This window comes from Triplophysa rosa, linkage group LG7 (assembly GCF_024868665.1).
Source record: "Triplophysa rosa linkage group LG7, Trosa_1v2, whole genome shotgun sequence".
In the NCBI taxonomy this organism is placed as follows: domain Eukaryota; kingdom Metazoa; phylum Chordata; class Actinopteri; order Cypriniformes; family Nemacheilidae; genus Triplophysa; species Triplophysa rosa.
The window spans coordinates 10945619-10962099 of NC_079896.1; the positions used below are offsets into that span (position 1 = coordinate 10945619).

General features: G+C 36.9%; 1 protein-coding gene across 2 annotated transcripts; it reads right to left on the reverse strand.

Moving 5' to 3' along the window:
• Positions 1–711: 711 nt before the first annotated feature.
• Positions 712–15484, reverse strand: rgs8 (regulator of G protein signaling 8). Of its 2 annotated transcripts, none has more exons than XM_057338929.1 (6): positions 15258–15484; positions 9009–9091; positions 8186–8278; positions 8034–8095; positions 3453–3619; positions 712–1793 (listed from the first exon to the last, which is right to left on the reverse strand). In XM_057338929.1, the coding sequence occupies exons 3-6, from the start codon at positions 8272–8274 to the stop codon at positions 1599–1601; spliced, it is 513 nt and encodes a 170-aa protein (XP_057194912.1). In that variant the 5' UTR covers positions 8275–8278; positions 9009–9091; positions 15258–15484; the 3' UTR covers positions 712–1598. The 2 variants fall into 2 exon arrangements, with proteins under 2 accessions (XP_057194912.1, XP_057194911.1); XM_057338928.1 differs by having other exon boundaries at positions 8177–8278; positions 15258–15481.
• Between the last annotated feature and the right edge of the window lie 997 nt (positions 15485–16481).

Consider the following 16481-nt stretch of genomic DNA (forward strand, 5'->3'; position numbering starts at 1 on the left):
GCCGCCACGGAACGGGGAGCAAACGAGGTGGTGGCTGAGTCCCGTGGGAACACAGCCACCTGTGACGCAACGTCTGAATCGTCACCGCCCGCAGTGCGGGCAGGACGTATCCACAACGTCTGCCCCAGCGTACTGGAAGCAGGCATTGTGTCCGTCCCCCTCCTCGATGAGTGTGTTGCACCCATGAGAACAGCGGGACATGCCACGCTGGAGAAATTTGCTCTTTTAGAAAGGAAATTTGCTCGAACACCTCCGGAACTGCCGAGACGCCCAGGGGAGAGTCACTGCAGGAAGGGACCGTCCGCTGTCCACGTCGTAGATTCCAGCAGAAAAATGATCACCAAAGATCGTAGAGAAGCTCATCAGATGCGTAGGCTCTGAAGAACAAAAGGTGAATGAATGAGCACGCCGGCTTCCCTCTTATACCCGGACATCCGGGGAGGAGCCTGGCATGCAAATTTCATCCGCCAATTTTCATTGGCCTTTTCTAAAGGTTCGACACAACGTCGAGAGACCGACAGAAAGGGAAATACAGTTACTGCAAAACATGTGGAAAGCTTTTTTGTTATGAAAGAAGTAGAGATGGTTTAACATTGTCTGCTAGAAAGATTAGTGACCCACATTGGGCTGGTACAGTATTTTTCATTAAAAAAATATTCCATGTAGCTTGAAAAGTAAGATCTGGACCACAAACTAGACAAAGCAACACTGTGTGAGAGAACTGACATGCTTTACTTGATCTAGTACTAACCACTGCCAAACATGTCATTGTAAACCATAAGAACATCAACACGAAAAACAATAAAATTAAATAAACAATAAAATAAACAACAAATCAAACAAAAATTACATGATGCCACATTCTGAAAAATAATTGAAATATGTCCCCCTGAATTTTTGTGTTTGTGTGCATGTACTTCGTTTGTGTGTTTTCTGGTAAACCTTGTTGGGACATTTTTGTCCCAATGAGATAAACATCTTATATATCAAACTAAATCAAGTTGATTTAAAAATGCATATTTTGGGTTTGTGTTGTAACCCAACGTGTGTGTGTGTGTTTATTTCTTTTTTAGATGTTTCTTTTTTAGATGTTTTTGGATTTACACTGTGTTGTAACCAGCCTTGAAACGACAAACGTGATGCGACACAATCACAAATCTCAGCCAGTCAGAGCCATGTGTGGACTGTGTGTGTAAGGCAGCATGCAGTAATACAGTAGGCATGTCTTGGGTTGAAAGTCACAATTCAGTATAAATATGTTACATTGAAGATATGAAAAATAAAGTATTCTCTACCACAACATCCATGTAGAGACTGAATATGCATTCACATGCTTGTCAGCATTCAGAAAAAAACATTGACAATTCTATCACAATTGAAAGGGAGAGAATATAGTCAGTCACGTTACGAATAAAACTAGGCACAGTACAGGGTCATGTTTAGATGCACAAACTAGCGCTAGTCTGTTTTTCCGAATACTCATACAGTATCTAATTTTATTGTAAACACCCAGACTATGCTATATTAGAATTAAAATATGTTGTTTTGTCTCAATATCATTTAACCCTGCAAGCAAAATGGTCTTCTATTAAAGACTTTTAAACCGATTTCCTCTGACAGTGCATCTGTGTTCTGTTCAGCAAGTCCTGATAGATCTTTGATCGTATAAACCGAGGAAAGGAGTCTTTCTCCATGAGGCTGTATACTTTTGCTTGGACTTCATTCAGACTGTTGGATGTTGGCTCCAGAAGCTTCTGTTTGGTCTCCTCCCTGGTCCTGTGGTCTATGTTCACCTGCAGATTTATACAAGTTAAAAGAGAATCAACCTGATCTCACAGGAATTTGTTACTATTGTACGAGGTTGCTAATTTGAATGAATTTGTACAATGTCAATTGTACAAAAACGTATGATTATTAGAAAAAAACAAGAAGCCCCTCCCCCTGCCCCAACCCTTAACCTAACGTCAATGTAGTAAATTGTAGTAAAACGTATGCTAAGATTGTACGTTCATACAAATGAGCCACCTCGTAAAATAGCTATGATTTTCTACGACATTGTGTTGAGAAAAGACAATTATCAAACATTTCGAACATTTATGCATTTGCTAGAAGCTTGTATCCAAAGTGACAATGTATTCAAGCTGTACATTTCATAAATATATGCATTTCCTAGGAATAGAACCCACAATTTTGACATTAGCTATAGAAACTATTGTTAAAATCAGTACTGCACAATGTTTAAGCTAAGTCTGTGTACTAGGGCAGCCACGCACGACTATCGTGACCTAAATAAATTTACGAAACAATGTTATCACGATATCTATTCAAATGATAAAAATGCTGATCATTTAAATTCAAATTTGATTTTTTTTTTTTTGTCAATGACTCGCATTCAAAATACAAATATAGGGGAGCAAAGAGAGAGAGAGAGAGTTTGTAGCTAAAGACAAAAAGATGCTGAATTATTTACGATATTCCGGTAGAATTAACGTTATATTGATAATTGTTTTTGTTATATCACAGTTATGGTCAATGCTGGTATATTGTAACACCCCTAATATATACCCTCATAAAACCAAATGGCTGTCTGTCACTAGTTACGCATTAAATAATTGAGAAAGACAAAAGGGGCAGTTGTGGCCTAATGGTTAGAGAGTCGGACTCATGACCAGAAGGTTGCCGGTTCGATTCCCAGGGCCGGCGGGTAACAACTGAGGTGCCCTTGAGCAAGGCACCTTACCCCTACTTGCTCCCCGGGCGCTGTAGTGATAGCTGCCCACTGCTCCGGGGGTACGTGTGTTCACTACTCTCTGGATGGGTTAAATGCAGAAGTCACATTTCGTTGCCTTGTACATGTGCAATGACAATAAATTGAATCCAAATCCATCCAAATCCAAAAGTGATCAAGGAAGCCTTCTTAAATGTCTTTACCAAGCTCAACAAACTTATGCCAAACCTTCTGTGGGCCACATGAGGATACTTAGGGCCAGTGCTATTTCCCAAACAACAAGCGGTGAATCATAAAGGATCTGAAGGTCATGCTAAACAAGAGACTAGGTTTGAAGCTAACGAAGAACCCTGAGCGTAGGCAGCTCTTGGAATCCAACCCACAACCTTGACATTACTATATAACGTCATGCACTACAAATTAGTTGCATTTATACAAAATTACAGTATACAAATTTTATTCGGGTTTGGATTGTTTGTTGGTTTTGAGTCAATAAATCATGGCTCTGTGATGCATTTATTCTAATAAAAAGGGTAGACAGGACAATAGCTTGGTCACTTGTTCGCTGTAGTTTGCATATTTACAGTATATACTGTATTTTTTACAGTATACTGTATACTTGTTTTGTTCTTTGGCATCAGAATGTATATTGGCTTTGATGAATGAGAGAATGAGAGAAGGACTGTGTGTTCTGGTGTTGTTGCTATGGTTTTATAAGACATACCTCTCTGGGTGCATGAACATCAATAAATTCCTTGTAGATCTTGTTGGCCTTAGACATCATCTTAGCAGAGGATTTGATCTTTTTATAATCTTCGCAAGCCAACCAGAACTCAATGTTTTCATCACTAAACTCTGTTTTGAGGAAGGTTCTGAAGGCCGTCATACCATCTGTCAAATAAAGATGAATATGGTTATGATCAAACACCTTAAAGGGATCATATGGCGCGAATACGTGTTTTTCTGTGTCTTTGGTGTGTTATAAGTTGCTCATGCATATGTATTAGACAGTTAAAATTGCAAAAATTAAAGTGTCGGAAACAAAAGATGCATTCTATCTAAAAACGAATGCTCACCCAGACCTGCCTGAAACGCATCATGTAACCACACCCCCACAAATCTACATCAGTTCATGGTATGATTTGACTAAGACCGCCCAAATGTATACGCAAGTAAGGTGGGCGTACCTGTCAGTACAATTGCTTTGGACCCTGATGTTCCAAATATGGTAAGAGTTATAGGTTATATTATGTTATATATTATGTTATAGGTTATATATGGTTATATATTTCTGTCACATGCTTGCAGTATTCGACCAATCACTATGCACTGGTTAACTGGCCAATCATAGCACACCTCGCTTTTCAGAGGGATGAGCTTTGTAAAAAATCTGCGCGTTTCAGAGAGGCGGGGCAAAGAGGAGATACAAACATGCACGGTATGTGGAAAATACAGCGTTTTTGAACCTTAAATCATGTATACACATTGCATTACATCTAAAACAAATGATAATATTCGTTTTAGCCCTGTCATATGACCCCTTTAATATGGTAATTAGCTTTTTTTGTGTTATATGGCACATGTAAACCACACCGTTCACAGGAAATGCTTCCTAGTATTTATAAAAAGAAATGTTTTGAAATGGAATTGTCAGAGGGTTTGTTATTTCACTCTAGCTCTACTTTCATTAGGAGGATGTTTGTTCAAAGTGAGAAAGAACAAGTTTGTTTTTCTTTTCATCATCTTTGCATCATCCGTCTTTACATCTCATTGTCTCATCCCTTATTTGAAAGTACACGTTCATGATTTTTCGATCATCCAGTGCTCTTTTGTGGCAGCGAGGATAAAGGCACATATTATTTATTCTCTATGCTTTTTGTGCAAGGGTAGCCCTCGCATGAATACAATTAAAGTCCATACAAATGGCAGAGCGGGTAAATGAGACAATAGTGCTTCTCTGGAAATTCAATGAAAGGACAATCAAGGGGTACAGAAGCAAAATGTTCCCCTGCCTTCAAAGGAGAACTAAATGTTCTTCTTTAGTGTGGCCGTTTTATTTTCCCCAAGACTGAATTTCCTCTGTATGTATCCTGTGCCTTATAGGACACAATAAGAGATTATGCACTCTAAAATAGAGGGGTTATACAGGCTTTGCTTCCTGAAACAGCAGATTTTAAACAATAGTGCATGTTTTAGAATAATGCAACCAAGTTGCTACATTGCTCGGCAGCTAAACATAGTTGACCGTTTGGCTAATGAACTTGTTGCCTAGTTTTAAAGCAGTAAGGCAATGGATTACACCAGGTATACATTGATTGATATTGAAACCAGGTACAACGATGTATGTGTATTAGAGAAACTTTAACCCCTAATATCACTGTGAAAAGCAGATTGTACTAAAACATGCAAATGAGAATTATCCATCTTGTTAAAGAATGATGAATTACTTGTGGTTGAAACACTAATGCATGCCCTCTCATTTGCTATTGCATTTACTACATTTTGCATTTTCCAAAGAAATTGTAGAAGCCCATGCAATAGTCACCACCATAAAATAAGGTTGTTGTGGGTGGTGGGTGGCTATAGGTGTTTCTAGGGTATTCAACCCTCAGGTCTCTGTATGTCTGGTGCGTTGTTGCATAAAATCAATTCATTGAATCAATTTATTGTGAATAGAATCTTTGCCCATTTGGCTGTGAATGAGTTCTTGGCCACCATTGACTATCATATAGTAGGAACAATTACAATGGTACTCAAAAGTGCCCTCAGAAAATATCTTCTTTTGTGTTCAACAGAACAAATAGATTTATAAAGGTATTTTTCCTACTATGGTAGTCAATGGTGGCAAAGAACTGTTTGGTTATAAGCATTCTTCCAAATATATTTCTCTGTGTTCATCAGAACAAAGAAATTTTAAATTAAGACAGAATTTTCATTTTTAGGTGAACTGTTCCTTTAGGTATTTGCGCCAGAGTCCTGCATGGGTCCTGTTTGATAAACCCGCAGTAATTAAAAGAACACCCGACATCCGACAGCAGCACTAATTTAATTCCGTACCCGACCCTACCTGTTTGACAAAAATGCTGCGACCCGAACCGCTTCCGCATTATATCTAAATGATGTAGACAAAACCATTTATTTTCTCACGCAACAAGGAATTCCTAGTTAATGCAGTTTTAAACATGTAGTAACTCAATTTGGCAGAGTTTCAGGAGAGACAACCAAGAGTGAATCCACTAAAATGTTGTTAGCTAATAGTAGCTATTCTATATTTGATTAGTGATTTATGAAATGTGTTTTGATTTATGCAAAATTAGTTAAAAATAGTCTAGCCTATACTGTTCATGTGATATTAACAATAGTTTCCCTTACCTTTTTTCTGTAGAATTATACCAAAGCCGCTAAAGGCTAAGCTGCCATCAAGGCTAAATAAAGCTTGATGCAGAAAAGGGACCAGGAGCATGATGAGCTAAAACGTTTATTTAAATTGTGATAAGAGTATGCCTACCGAGTCCTCACTATAGCTGTCCATCAGTTGCACGCAATTAGCTACTATGGTATGGAGAGGCTCAGAGATGACATATTTTTGTATAAAAAACCCGGAAGCGAGGGTTATGTGTTTTTTTAATGGTAAATCACCCGAAATAAGGTCTGTGGTAAACAAAACCTCTAAATATTTTCACGTTTTATTCTATGACATAAAACACACCAATTATAAACCACTTGTGATTTTTTTAAAGCCTTATTGTGTCTTGAAAACGGCGGTTGCTAACAAGTTGCTAAATGCGACTACCTCCTTTAGCGGGGACGTTAGACGTCATTGCGCATTTAAAGCTAACAAATGATGCAACATGGGCACAAATCTCTTAAAACGTAGATGCGGATTCATTCAGGGAGTAATACTTACCAGGGAACACATTTTTAATAAAGTTTGAAAGAGTGTGGGCGGGCTCTTTCTTTCGCCTTGCTGTGCTTTTCCAGGAGAATTTCCCAATAAAAGGAATAGGATCCCTGTTTCGTAAAGTCTTTTAAAAAACTTTCTGAAACAAGCTGGAGTGCTGGGGGAGTGTATCAAGCACAGAAATACTACGTCATACGTCCAACTCGTTGACGATGTTAAGCATGAGAAGCCAGCACGTTCAACAGTGTAAAGAAGTCTGAATGCATGCCATAGCATGTTACCTCCACTTTAAGTGTAGTTCTTTAATAGCATCATGTTAGCTTTTTACTTTTGCCGATTGTATATCGGCTTCAAAAGTACCAAATGTTGTTAATTTGTAAAGATTAACTTGATCGACAAAACGTGTAATCATCATAAACCTTTGTTAATCACAGAGCTTATTTTTACGATCTTTCAAAAGTCTATGCGAAAAATGCATAGGCTTTCGGTCAAGGGAATCAGTGAGGTACTTACTTCCGGGTTAGCCAACAAAAATATGTAATCTCTGAGCCTCTCCATGCTCAACGCAGCAAAGCACGTTTCAATTAGAAACCAGCTCCTCAGACAGAGCTTGAACACGAATAAGAACAGGACCATGTAAAAGCAGCTTCGAATCAGCTGAGGCAAGTCGAAATAGTCTTGGCTACTGGATCCGTGTTCCGCCCCCGTGTATTATTTGCCGACCCGAACCGCAAATGACACATGAATAATTATTCACCTTTACTCAACAAGCCACACAATTTGAGGTATTGTTCTCATTTGGTGTGTAGAAAGTTACATGCCAAATTTTACATCCCCAACCTTAAACTTGTATTAGTAATGCTTGAGTTAGCACCACTAATAAAGCATATCTCAATGAGTTCAAATTTGATTATTCAAATGTGAACAGATTTCACACGGTCTTCAGTGTGAACTTCATCTTCTGCTCGCAGCACAGAGAGCAGCTATTTGTGGTGCATCTGGGGTGTCAAAGCTATACGATTCAGGAAAAGACACACAGCCTGTTCTAATTTGTGCTGGATTTGAGCCCGAGAAAATAATGCCTGTCATTTTGTGAGCAACTGACAAGAGAAGTCGCAGCCAAACGCGTGACTCACAGGGAAATGGCGTCCTTCACATTAATATGGAGAGCTTCTTACATAAGTTGCTGGTGAACCATATTATGGCAAAACTAGATGGCTAGTTAGATAGAAATCAAGTAAATTAACTGGCCAGAAACAAAAGTTTTGAATGCGTTCAAAACCATTATATCCTACTTATCAGTACTAAAATTGTGCAATATTCTTTTTAAATAAACACAGCCAAGAACCACAGATTTACACCTACAGATATGATCATTATTAACATGTCATTAACATGACTTACATTTATTGGACAGCAGAGCATCAAATGACTCCGCCCATCTGGTCACTTCATCATTGGACAGCCTGAGATGGATACATTAAAAGGCGCATTAAGCAGCAATATTTTTAATTTGTGTTCAATGAAAAATCATATTTACTACTTACTTTAAGTACCTTGTGGACCTCTCTTGAGGGGGTAGGAATTCTGAAAAATCGCTGCATGAGTCAGACTTGTTAGACAGGCACCCTAGTCTAGTTTTCATGGCCCTGAATACATGGGAAAAAGACAAAATCAAGTTTAAAATACATTAAAAAAAATCAAGTACACTTAAATGTATTGAAAGTGACCTATTTTCAAACATCCTGTAATTTGTACTTAATATACAAAATAATTGTCTTTAGTACTTCTCAAGGTAAACTTCAAAACTACTATTTTGAGACACCATGAATAGAAGTGCTAAAAACTATTTTTAGTTCATCAAGTACAAACTTAATGTGTGAAAATAGAGCATTTTAAGTACAATTATGGAAGTGTATTTACATAAAGTGTACTTTAGTGCACTATTTTTACCTGCGTATCAGTGACAGTCAATTATGCTTAATGTACAATAGCTATGTTGATTTATTTTTAGAACATACTTCTATAATAACAGCTCAAGTGAGCATAATAGACTGTCTGATTACATTGGGCTAATTCTTACAGACATTACCATGAACCTGCGTTATAGAGCACACCATTGCAATGTTCAGTAATTATCTGGATTCACCATATTGAGAAAATGAATATTCCTGCTAAATGTGAATCATTGAAATGCAACAGTGCACCTGGTCCTCACACAAGACAATATCATGAATTCTGCATGTACATTTACATCATAGAAGAATTAATCAGGAAGTAGCTGTGCCCAAAGTAGTGAGAGAGAGAGAGAGAGAGAGAGAGAGAGAGAGGGAAAGAGAGAGAAAGAGGGCATAAACAATAAGTCAAATAAATACTTACTGAATTTTCCTGCTGTGAAATTTCGTCCAGTTGACTGTACAGTAAGAATACACTGTAATAAATGAGCTCTAGGGTTGGTTTGCCTGTGAAAATGATAAAGAGTTACACATATATACCACTCCTCTGTAGGCATATTTCATTAATCACTATTCCCATGGTTCTCAATTACTAAGATGCCAGATGCCACCTTTTCACATGATGGGATACAAACGTTTGGACCAACACCCACATTATTTTGCTTTTGTTATTGCACCTGCAGTTCAAAGCAAATTTAGTCCAACGGCCCTCGAAAGGAACATTACCCATTTTTCCATTATTACAAATCCCCACCTTTCAATGTTACTGCAGTTTACAAGAAGTCAACCAGCAAATTAGATGCAACCTATTACTTTTATATTTAGTACTTTAATTAGGAATATTATATGAAATGTGCTGAGGGATCAAAAATTGCTCTATGGAAACTAACAAATAAGACCTTGCTTTATTTCCAGCTTTGATGGGAAACATCAAAAAGCACAAGACATGGCAACCAAGTACAGTATACCAGAGGGGACGTATATTCCGATTTAATCCTTGAGGTGGAACACTGCGCTGGTTCATTAAAGTCAGCTTTGCATTTGCTTGTGTCATCAGAGGAAGTTTTCTAGGTCAAGTATCACATTCTTTTTTTATTGTTGTCATTGCTTGTGTTACTCTTTTTTCCAATTGGAAATTAAGTGGATTCATTAATTATGTCCTGTGTGTTTGACTGATGAACAACATTTTTGTGCAGAAGAAATAAAACAGAATAAATAAAAGTTGGAACAAACTATTTATATTTGTTTATATACTTTTTCACCCATCGATTTTCATTTTCTTCACAAAAAAGCTTTAACAGAAGTAAATGACAAAGATTCACAAACCTTTCATTTACATTTTTCATGATTTTTATTTTGTTCATAAATCATTACTATTGGTCACCCTTTACGTTTGTCCAGCCTGATCTCATTGTTTATACGTAGGTATTTGTACGTAAAGTTTACAAGCACAAAACGTGCTTTTTTATACGTTTTTATTGATGCTTGGACGTATTACAACATACAAAACGTAAAATCGCTTTGTGTTTTTTTAGCTAAAAAAACAAATTTTACAAAGCTTGCATCTCATTAAGATATTTGTATCAGTGCGTTTCAATAATTTTATCGATAAGCGATTTATATTTTTAGGCCCCTTAACCAAACCCCAAACTTAAACCTTTAGCCTAATAGCGAATATAAAAAGATATGAAATGTAATAGACTGAAATATCCAGGAAAATTATCATTTTAGTAACAATATACCATTAAAAATATATTTTATAGTCGCAAATCCTACTCATACCTCAAAATCTAACCATAAACTATTTCTTAAAAATATGTATACCTTTAATTTTATGCATTTCTATGTATCTTCCCTTCTGACAGGTATGAATTCTCTTCTGTCATATCATTTAAGTATAATTTGCATATCACTATCGTGTAAGGCATGTACTGTATATCTCTGTTATTCAAATATTTTGCTTAAATAACTGTTCTAGTTCCCCAGGTGGGGGATATTATAATTGCTGCACTCCTGCTCTGTTCATGCAAGACTGCTTGGACAGGCAGAGAATTTGCCCAGAACAGTTTCATTCCGCCAACCTTAAATATTACCATTGTTCTTTGTCTTAAATATTGCCAAAATCTTTGACGGTAGTGGTTCTGATAGAATTTGTGGTTCTACGGTCAGTCACAGCATGTTGGAGAAAATATGTGTTCCATGGCAAGCAAAGCAAAGATTACATGACAAGTAATGGTTAAACAATTGCAGAAACGTTATTCATTTTAAGAGTTTAAAGTCTTGTTTCTTCTAAACGAGTTGGCAGCAGAAATCATACAGAACCAAATTCATTTCATAATGAGTAAACGAGTAAACTTTAAATGCAATGGAAAACATAATGCCATTGATAGGCCTATGACAAATAAATACAATATAATAAAATAAATAGTAGCGATAACGATATGCATATGGATTTATTTGTAAGTTGTTCATATGTAAATAACGTCAGTATTGTGCGATAGATGCTGTAAATACGTCAGTAGTTGTACAAACATTGGTAAATATACGTTTTGTAGAACCACATTTTTTACGCAAAATACATACGAATTCTCATGAGATCCCATTGTTTGTTTGTGCAGTTTAGGAAACATTTAACCAATAAAAAGTATTCAAAAGAAGAGTTTGTCAACTTTGACAACACAGTTTTTTTTTCATTTTTGTAAAGTGGAAGTTTTGGAGATAGAAGCATTTTGCCCGACAGCGACGATATGCAGTCTGTGTTGTTTATAAATAGGATAAAGTTAACATCTAAGCATTTGTACATAATTTTAATGGCTGCATTGTTTTGACAAATGAATAAATAGTAAACTTAATTCAAGTGGAATGCATTCTATATTAGTGAGAAGTTAAAATAAACTAAAACAAAGAATAAAAGGGCTTCCATGTCTTTTTCAGGCTGGATGAAAAAGAGAAATATAAATAAAGTACATGCCCTGCATTTATGTTGTTTAAACTTACATCTAGTTAAGCGAAATGAAGATTATGAAATTGAATCTAATTGCAGTTATTCAAAACAATCCAAGTCCTCTGAAGATGGGAATATTTTTGTGGTGCACTGAATGCCTGAGGCTGATATTTCATTCTCCTGCACCAGATCAGACCACGTGCTATGCTATTTATAAAACGCCCTGACAAATCCATCTAGTCAGAGAGAAGCCAGTTCATGTTCTATGCGGCCATGCAGAACAAATGGAGCTACAGGGAGTCTGCTAAATAAAAGATACTCTTATAGCTCATCCTTATAAAACCATCCATGAGATACCCCTCGAATATAAAACGACAACCTCCGTCCTATTTTTGCGATATAATATTCTAGCTGTCTTTAGGGCTTGGTATTTCTTAACTCTAAAGGTGTGATCCTACCTCACATATAAATGCAATCTTATTTGCCTCAGAATGAAGACTCCCAATATACTCTCTATTCAATATTGATGTCTATAATGATTGTAAATATTTGTGATTGATGGTGGACAAATTGTAGATAAAACGTACATGAAAGGTACACCACACCCTCATCATCAGTGAATCATGTGAAGGTCCCCGTAGAGTCACTGTCTGATGGAGCTCAGTGAGATGTCAGATTTCCAGCTGAGACTTCTCTACCCACTATCAATGCGTTATGCCATCTGATCTTCTACCTTTGCTTTGGCTATTTTTAATTTCTATGCTGTTTTTAACTTCAGTGATACATGTTAAAAAAGTGATGCATTTGCTTTAACTGATCTTAAAAGAGTTGTGTAGTTCTGTGTCGGCGTGGTATATATTTAACTTCAGAGGAGCTTTTAAACATTTAACCATCAATATTCCAATCTCTCACAGGAAAACGTAGCTATATCGAGGTGTTGATTTTGTACAATCAAAATTACAGCGTCATGCATCATATGTACAGTATTAACATGATATCGACAATCAGTTATTGTCAATACCGGTACATTGTGACGAATTTATATGAATTAGATACCTCGAAAAATAGTTATGAATTGCCCTGAGCTTGTGGTTCAATATTCTCAATCAGTACTTAAAACATTCTAAGAAACAAGAAAACAAAGAAAGTTTGGTGGTTTTGCTATTAAAAGCTGGTCTGAAAGCCAATGTAATTTCACCTGGTTTCACATCCTTTTCAGCCTGACCGATAAAAATTGCTCAAGAGCTCTCTAACCATCAAAACAGATAAACACTAAGAGAACTTACCACCTAAAGCTCATTTAATACTGTTGCAGGACATAGTCTGACAACAGAAAACATCTCCAAGGGGTTTGTGAGAATGTGGCGTTAGCTGCTGTTCCAGGTGCGGCACGTGCCCCTGAGCATTCATGTACACCCTGTTTCACACTTTGGCACGACAGGCGCAAGGTAACATCAGGTGTACAGCACACCAACGGTGCTTTCGCTTCTATTTTGGTCAATGTCCTTTCCTCACCAAAGTCTTTTACCTATGTAAGTTGAAGTCTAGTGTCTCCTCAAATCACTCTCAGCCCAACAAAACGGCAAAGTTAAGGTCACTGTTTCTTTATTTAGATATCCTCACGCAGCATGCTGTTTCATACCTGTTTGCTACTACAAATTACTTAATACAGTTTGTGTTATTGCCAACATATCCTACTGTATGGTCTGTGATGTCTCATTATTAAACCTGGGGCTGAGACACCTGTTTAAAAAAAGTTGTACCAAATGGGCAAGATACTGACAAATTGGATGAATCTTTTATGTGTAGACAGTTATAGGGCAAGTTACCTCTAACAGTGATGGCCTTGTCATTCCTATTCTCAAATGCCACGGTCACATTTTAAAATGAATAAGCTCAAATGCTCCTCGCTAACACTATTAGCTCGAAGTATAACCAGGTGAAAAAAGTGAACTAAAATACACTCATATGTATTTAAAGAGCTATATTTTCACACACATTAGTCTTGAGTAATTTTAAGATAAACTTAAGAAGATAGGTGAACTCAAGTGTGCTATTTTGAGATACCATGTATAGAAGTCACTAAAGACTATATTTTTGTATATTAAAGGGATAGTTCACCCAAAAATGAAAATTGATTGGATTAGGTTGTTCCAAACCTGTATAATTGTATAACAGATCTCACCCCCCATTTACTGCCATAGTAGGGAAAATACTGTGGGAGTCAATAGGGGATGAGATTTGTTTGGTTACTGACATTCTTTCAAATATCTTCATTTGTGTTTAGCAGAACAAAGACATGTTTACAGGTTTGGAACAATCTGACGGTGAGTAGATAATGACAGAATTTTCATTTTTGGGTGAACTATCCCTTTGAGTACAAACTTACAAACTCAAAATGTGTGAAAATAGAGAACTTTAACTCCACTTATGGAAGTGTAATTAAATAAATTGTATTTTAGTGCACTATTTTTTACTTGGATAAAAAGGTTTAATTTTGGTAAATATAGGTAACAATTTATAATAACTGTAGTCATTTTGTAGTTATTAATAAACATTACATAATGATGTAATCAGCACATTCAAGTACATTCCCATATGGATATGTATGGAAAATGGATGGTTTATCTTCTATCAGAATGTATATTAGGCTAATGACCTTGGAAAGTTTTATAACGTCTGTTAATGTTAGTGATGGATAGTTTATTGATGGTTATCAAGTGTTACACATACCCAACATAATTTAATTAAATAGAAAATATAGTATGAATAAAGTCCGGCACATTCTCCTATGGTTTGCGTATGTTATGTGCATTGTATTTGAACTGCACACGAGACTGTACATTGCATTAGTTATGATCAGAGATGCACCGATATATCGGCCAGTAATCGGTATCGGTTGATAAAAGCAAAATTTTCACACTATCTGGTATCACATCCTGTCAATCAAAAGACGAAAATGCAATGAATTTGTGCTCTGCATATAGAAAATGTTAAGAGACATCATCGGCAGATATCACTCTGAATAATCGGTTATCGGTGGAGAAATTTAGTATCGGTGCATCTCTAGTTATGATTGTATCACATACAGGATTGCAGTAAAGATGCTATGTGCTGTATGTACAGCAAAATCAACACATATCTCCAGTATGTCTCAAAAAGAGCTGTGGGTGGTGAGTGTGGGTGTTTCAAAGTTTCTCCTCATCTCTGCTATACTTCCCCTCGCTGACATTTAAGAACCTACAAAGCCCTCACAGTTACTGCTGGAGAGACGGATTAGCTGCCCAATCCCTTCAACAAACACAAACAGTTTTCATTGTACATGTCAGGCAATATTGTCCTTGTAGTTTACAAAATAAGTGTGTATACATTTTTATATAGAAACTACATCTATATAACTAATAAACAACAACAAAATGTACATTTCAATGGTCTTTTTTGCATTCTTTCTGAATAGTTCAAAAACCCTCTATTATTTACGTACAGTAAAAACACGTGTTACATAAAAACATTCACAAGCAACAAAGTGACACATCACACATATTTTATGATTGTTAAAGAGTAATAAAACAAAACCGTGATCTGTTTGTCTTTTTTATACCTCTTCTCCACACATGAAAGGCAGGTGGTAAGAGCTACACACCATGACAAACATCCTAGACACACAAAGCCACCGTGAACGGCAACTTATGCAACAATCGATCAGGTATATGAATATGGAGTCTTTACCTTTCAAGTGCACTGGTGTTACAGGCGGCAGCTCTATAGTTGTGCCAGGAGAAGCCTCTTTTCTACGACGGGGTTTGCGTCTCCGTTCTTGTGTGGAGATATCTACTGTTGCCCACATGTAGCAATCATCACACAGCGTGTTCATCGATGTGAAAGCGTGAGGAAGCGAGGAACAGGGAAAGGAGGGAGAGATGAGGCGAGAGGGGAGAGGCTTTGTCAACACACTGGTTTCTCTGGAGATTCAGAGTGCATTATGCCAGTCGTTTTGTTCTGTTGGGGGTTTTCAATGTCATGTTTTGTTGTGAGGTTTCACGCTGTCGAAGCCTTGTTCTGTTTGTGTTAGGCTGAGGTGAAATTTGAGGACTATGTTCTATCTATGTTGCTTTTGGCTGAGGTAATGGGTTCTTCTGAGGAGAGGGACAGGGACACTGATTCGAGCCGGAGTAGACATAAAAGTCTTCTTTTCATCCGGCTCTCTCTGTGTTCTCCCTCGCTGTGGTAAATCCTTGCTGGGTTTAGAATGGGGGAACATGCCGCCCTCATTTGATGGCTCTTATCTGAGAATGAGCTGTAGTCTGGCTGCTTGAGTATTCATCCTTCTCCGCTCTCCACTGGAAGGAAATTATGTCCTCAAAATAGCGCATGCTGGATGAATACGTACAGGCACATGTGAATCATCTAGGCACCTCAGTCATGCAACACTGCACTCTGAAGAAAAAACATTTTAATACTTGAATAATTGTGAAAATTAAATATTTTTTCAAAATAAGTGTAAAAAATGTGTAACTATATAAATAATATTGGTTTTAATGTTGTTTTTTGTGCTTTTTTTGTGCTATCCTGAAGAGACACCCATGTTGGTCCTCAAGGATGTTGGGCCTTTTGTGGGTTGGTTTATTCAATACACGACATCCATGTTTGAATTAGTCCCAATCTCTAGGTCCTGCTATATTTTGTACTCATTGAATGACTAATCCGTAAGGAAACGTCTTTGACAATAAAGCTTTGTAATTAGTTTTCGCTCTTTCAGTCAGACCACCTTTAGCATTTCCTCACTTGTTACTGGCATCATGTTTTTTACATTATGAGTAGTGATAGACCCCGATATATCACCGGGGCCGGAATATCGATATTTGTAAAAATGTGTCAGCCAATGCCAAAAATAAAATCAATCAGATAATATTTTTTTCTCTTCAGCCGCTAGCATTTTTTGCTTCAAAAAGG

Bases quoted from the DNA above. Each gene is read 5' to 3' on its own strand.
- rgs8 (XM_057338928.1), bottom strand. From the start codon at position 8,274: ATGAAAACTAGACTAGGGTGCCTGTCTAACAAGTCTGACTCATGCAGC. The intron at 8,096-8,176 runs GTAAGTAGTAAA...TATCCATCTCAG, and splicing joins AGGTCCACAAGGTACTTAAA to GCTGTCCAATGATGAAGTGA. The intron at 3,620-8,033 runs GTAAGTCATGTT...TTTATTTGACAG, and splicing joins TGCTCTGCTGTCCAATAAAT to ATGGTATGACGGCCTTCAGA.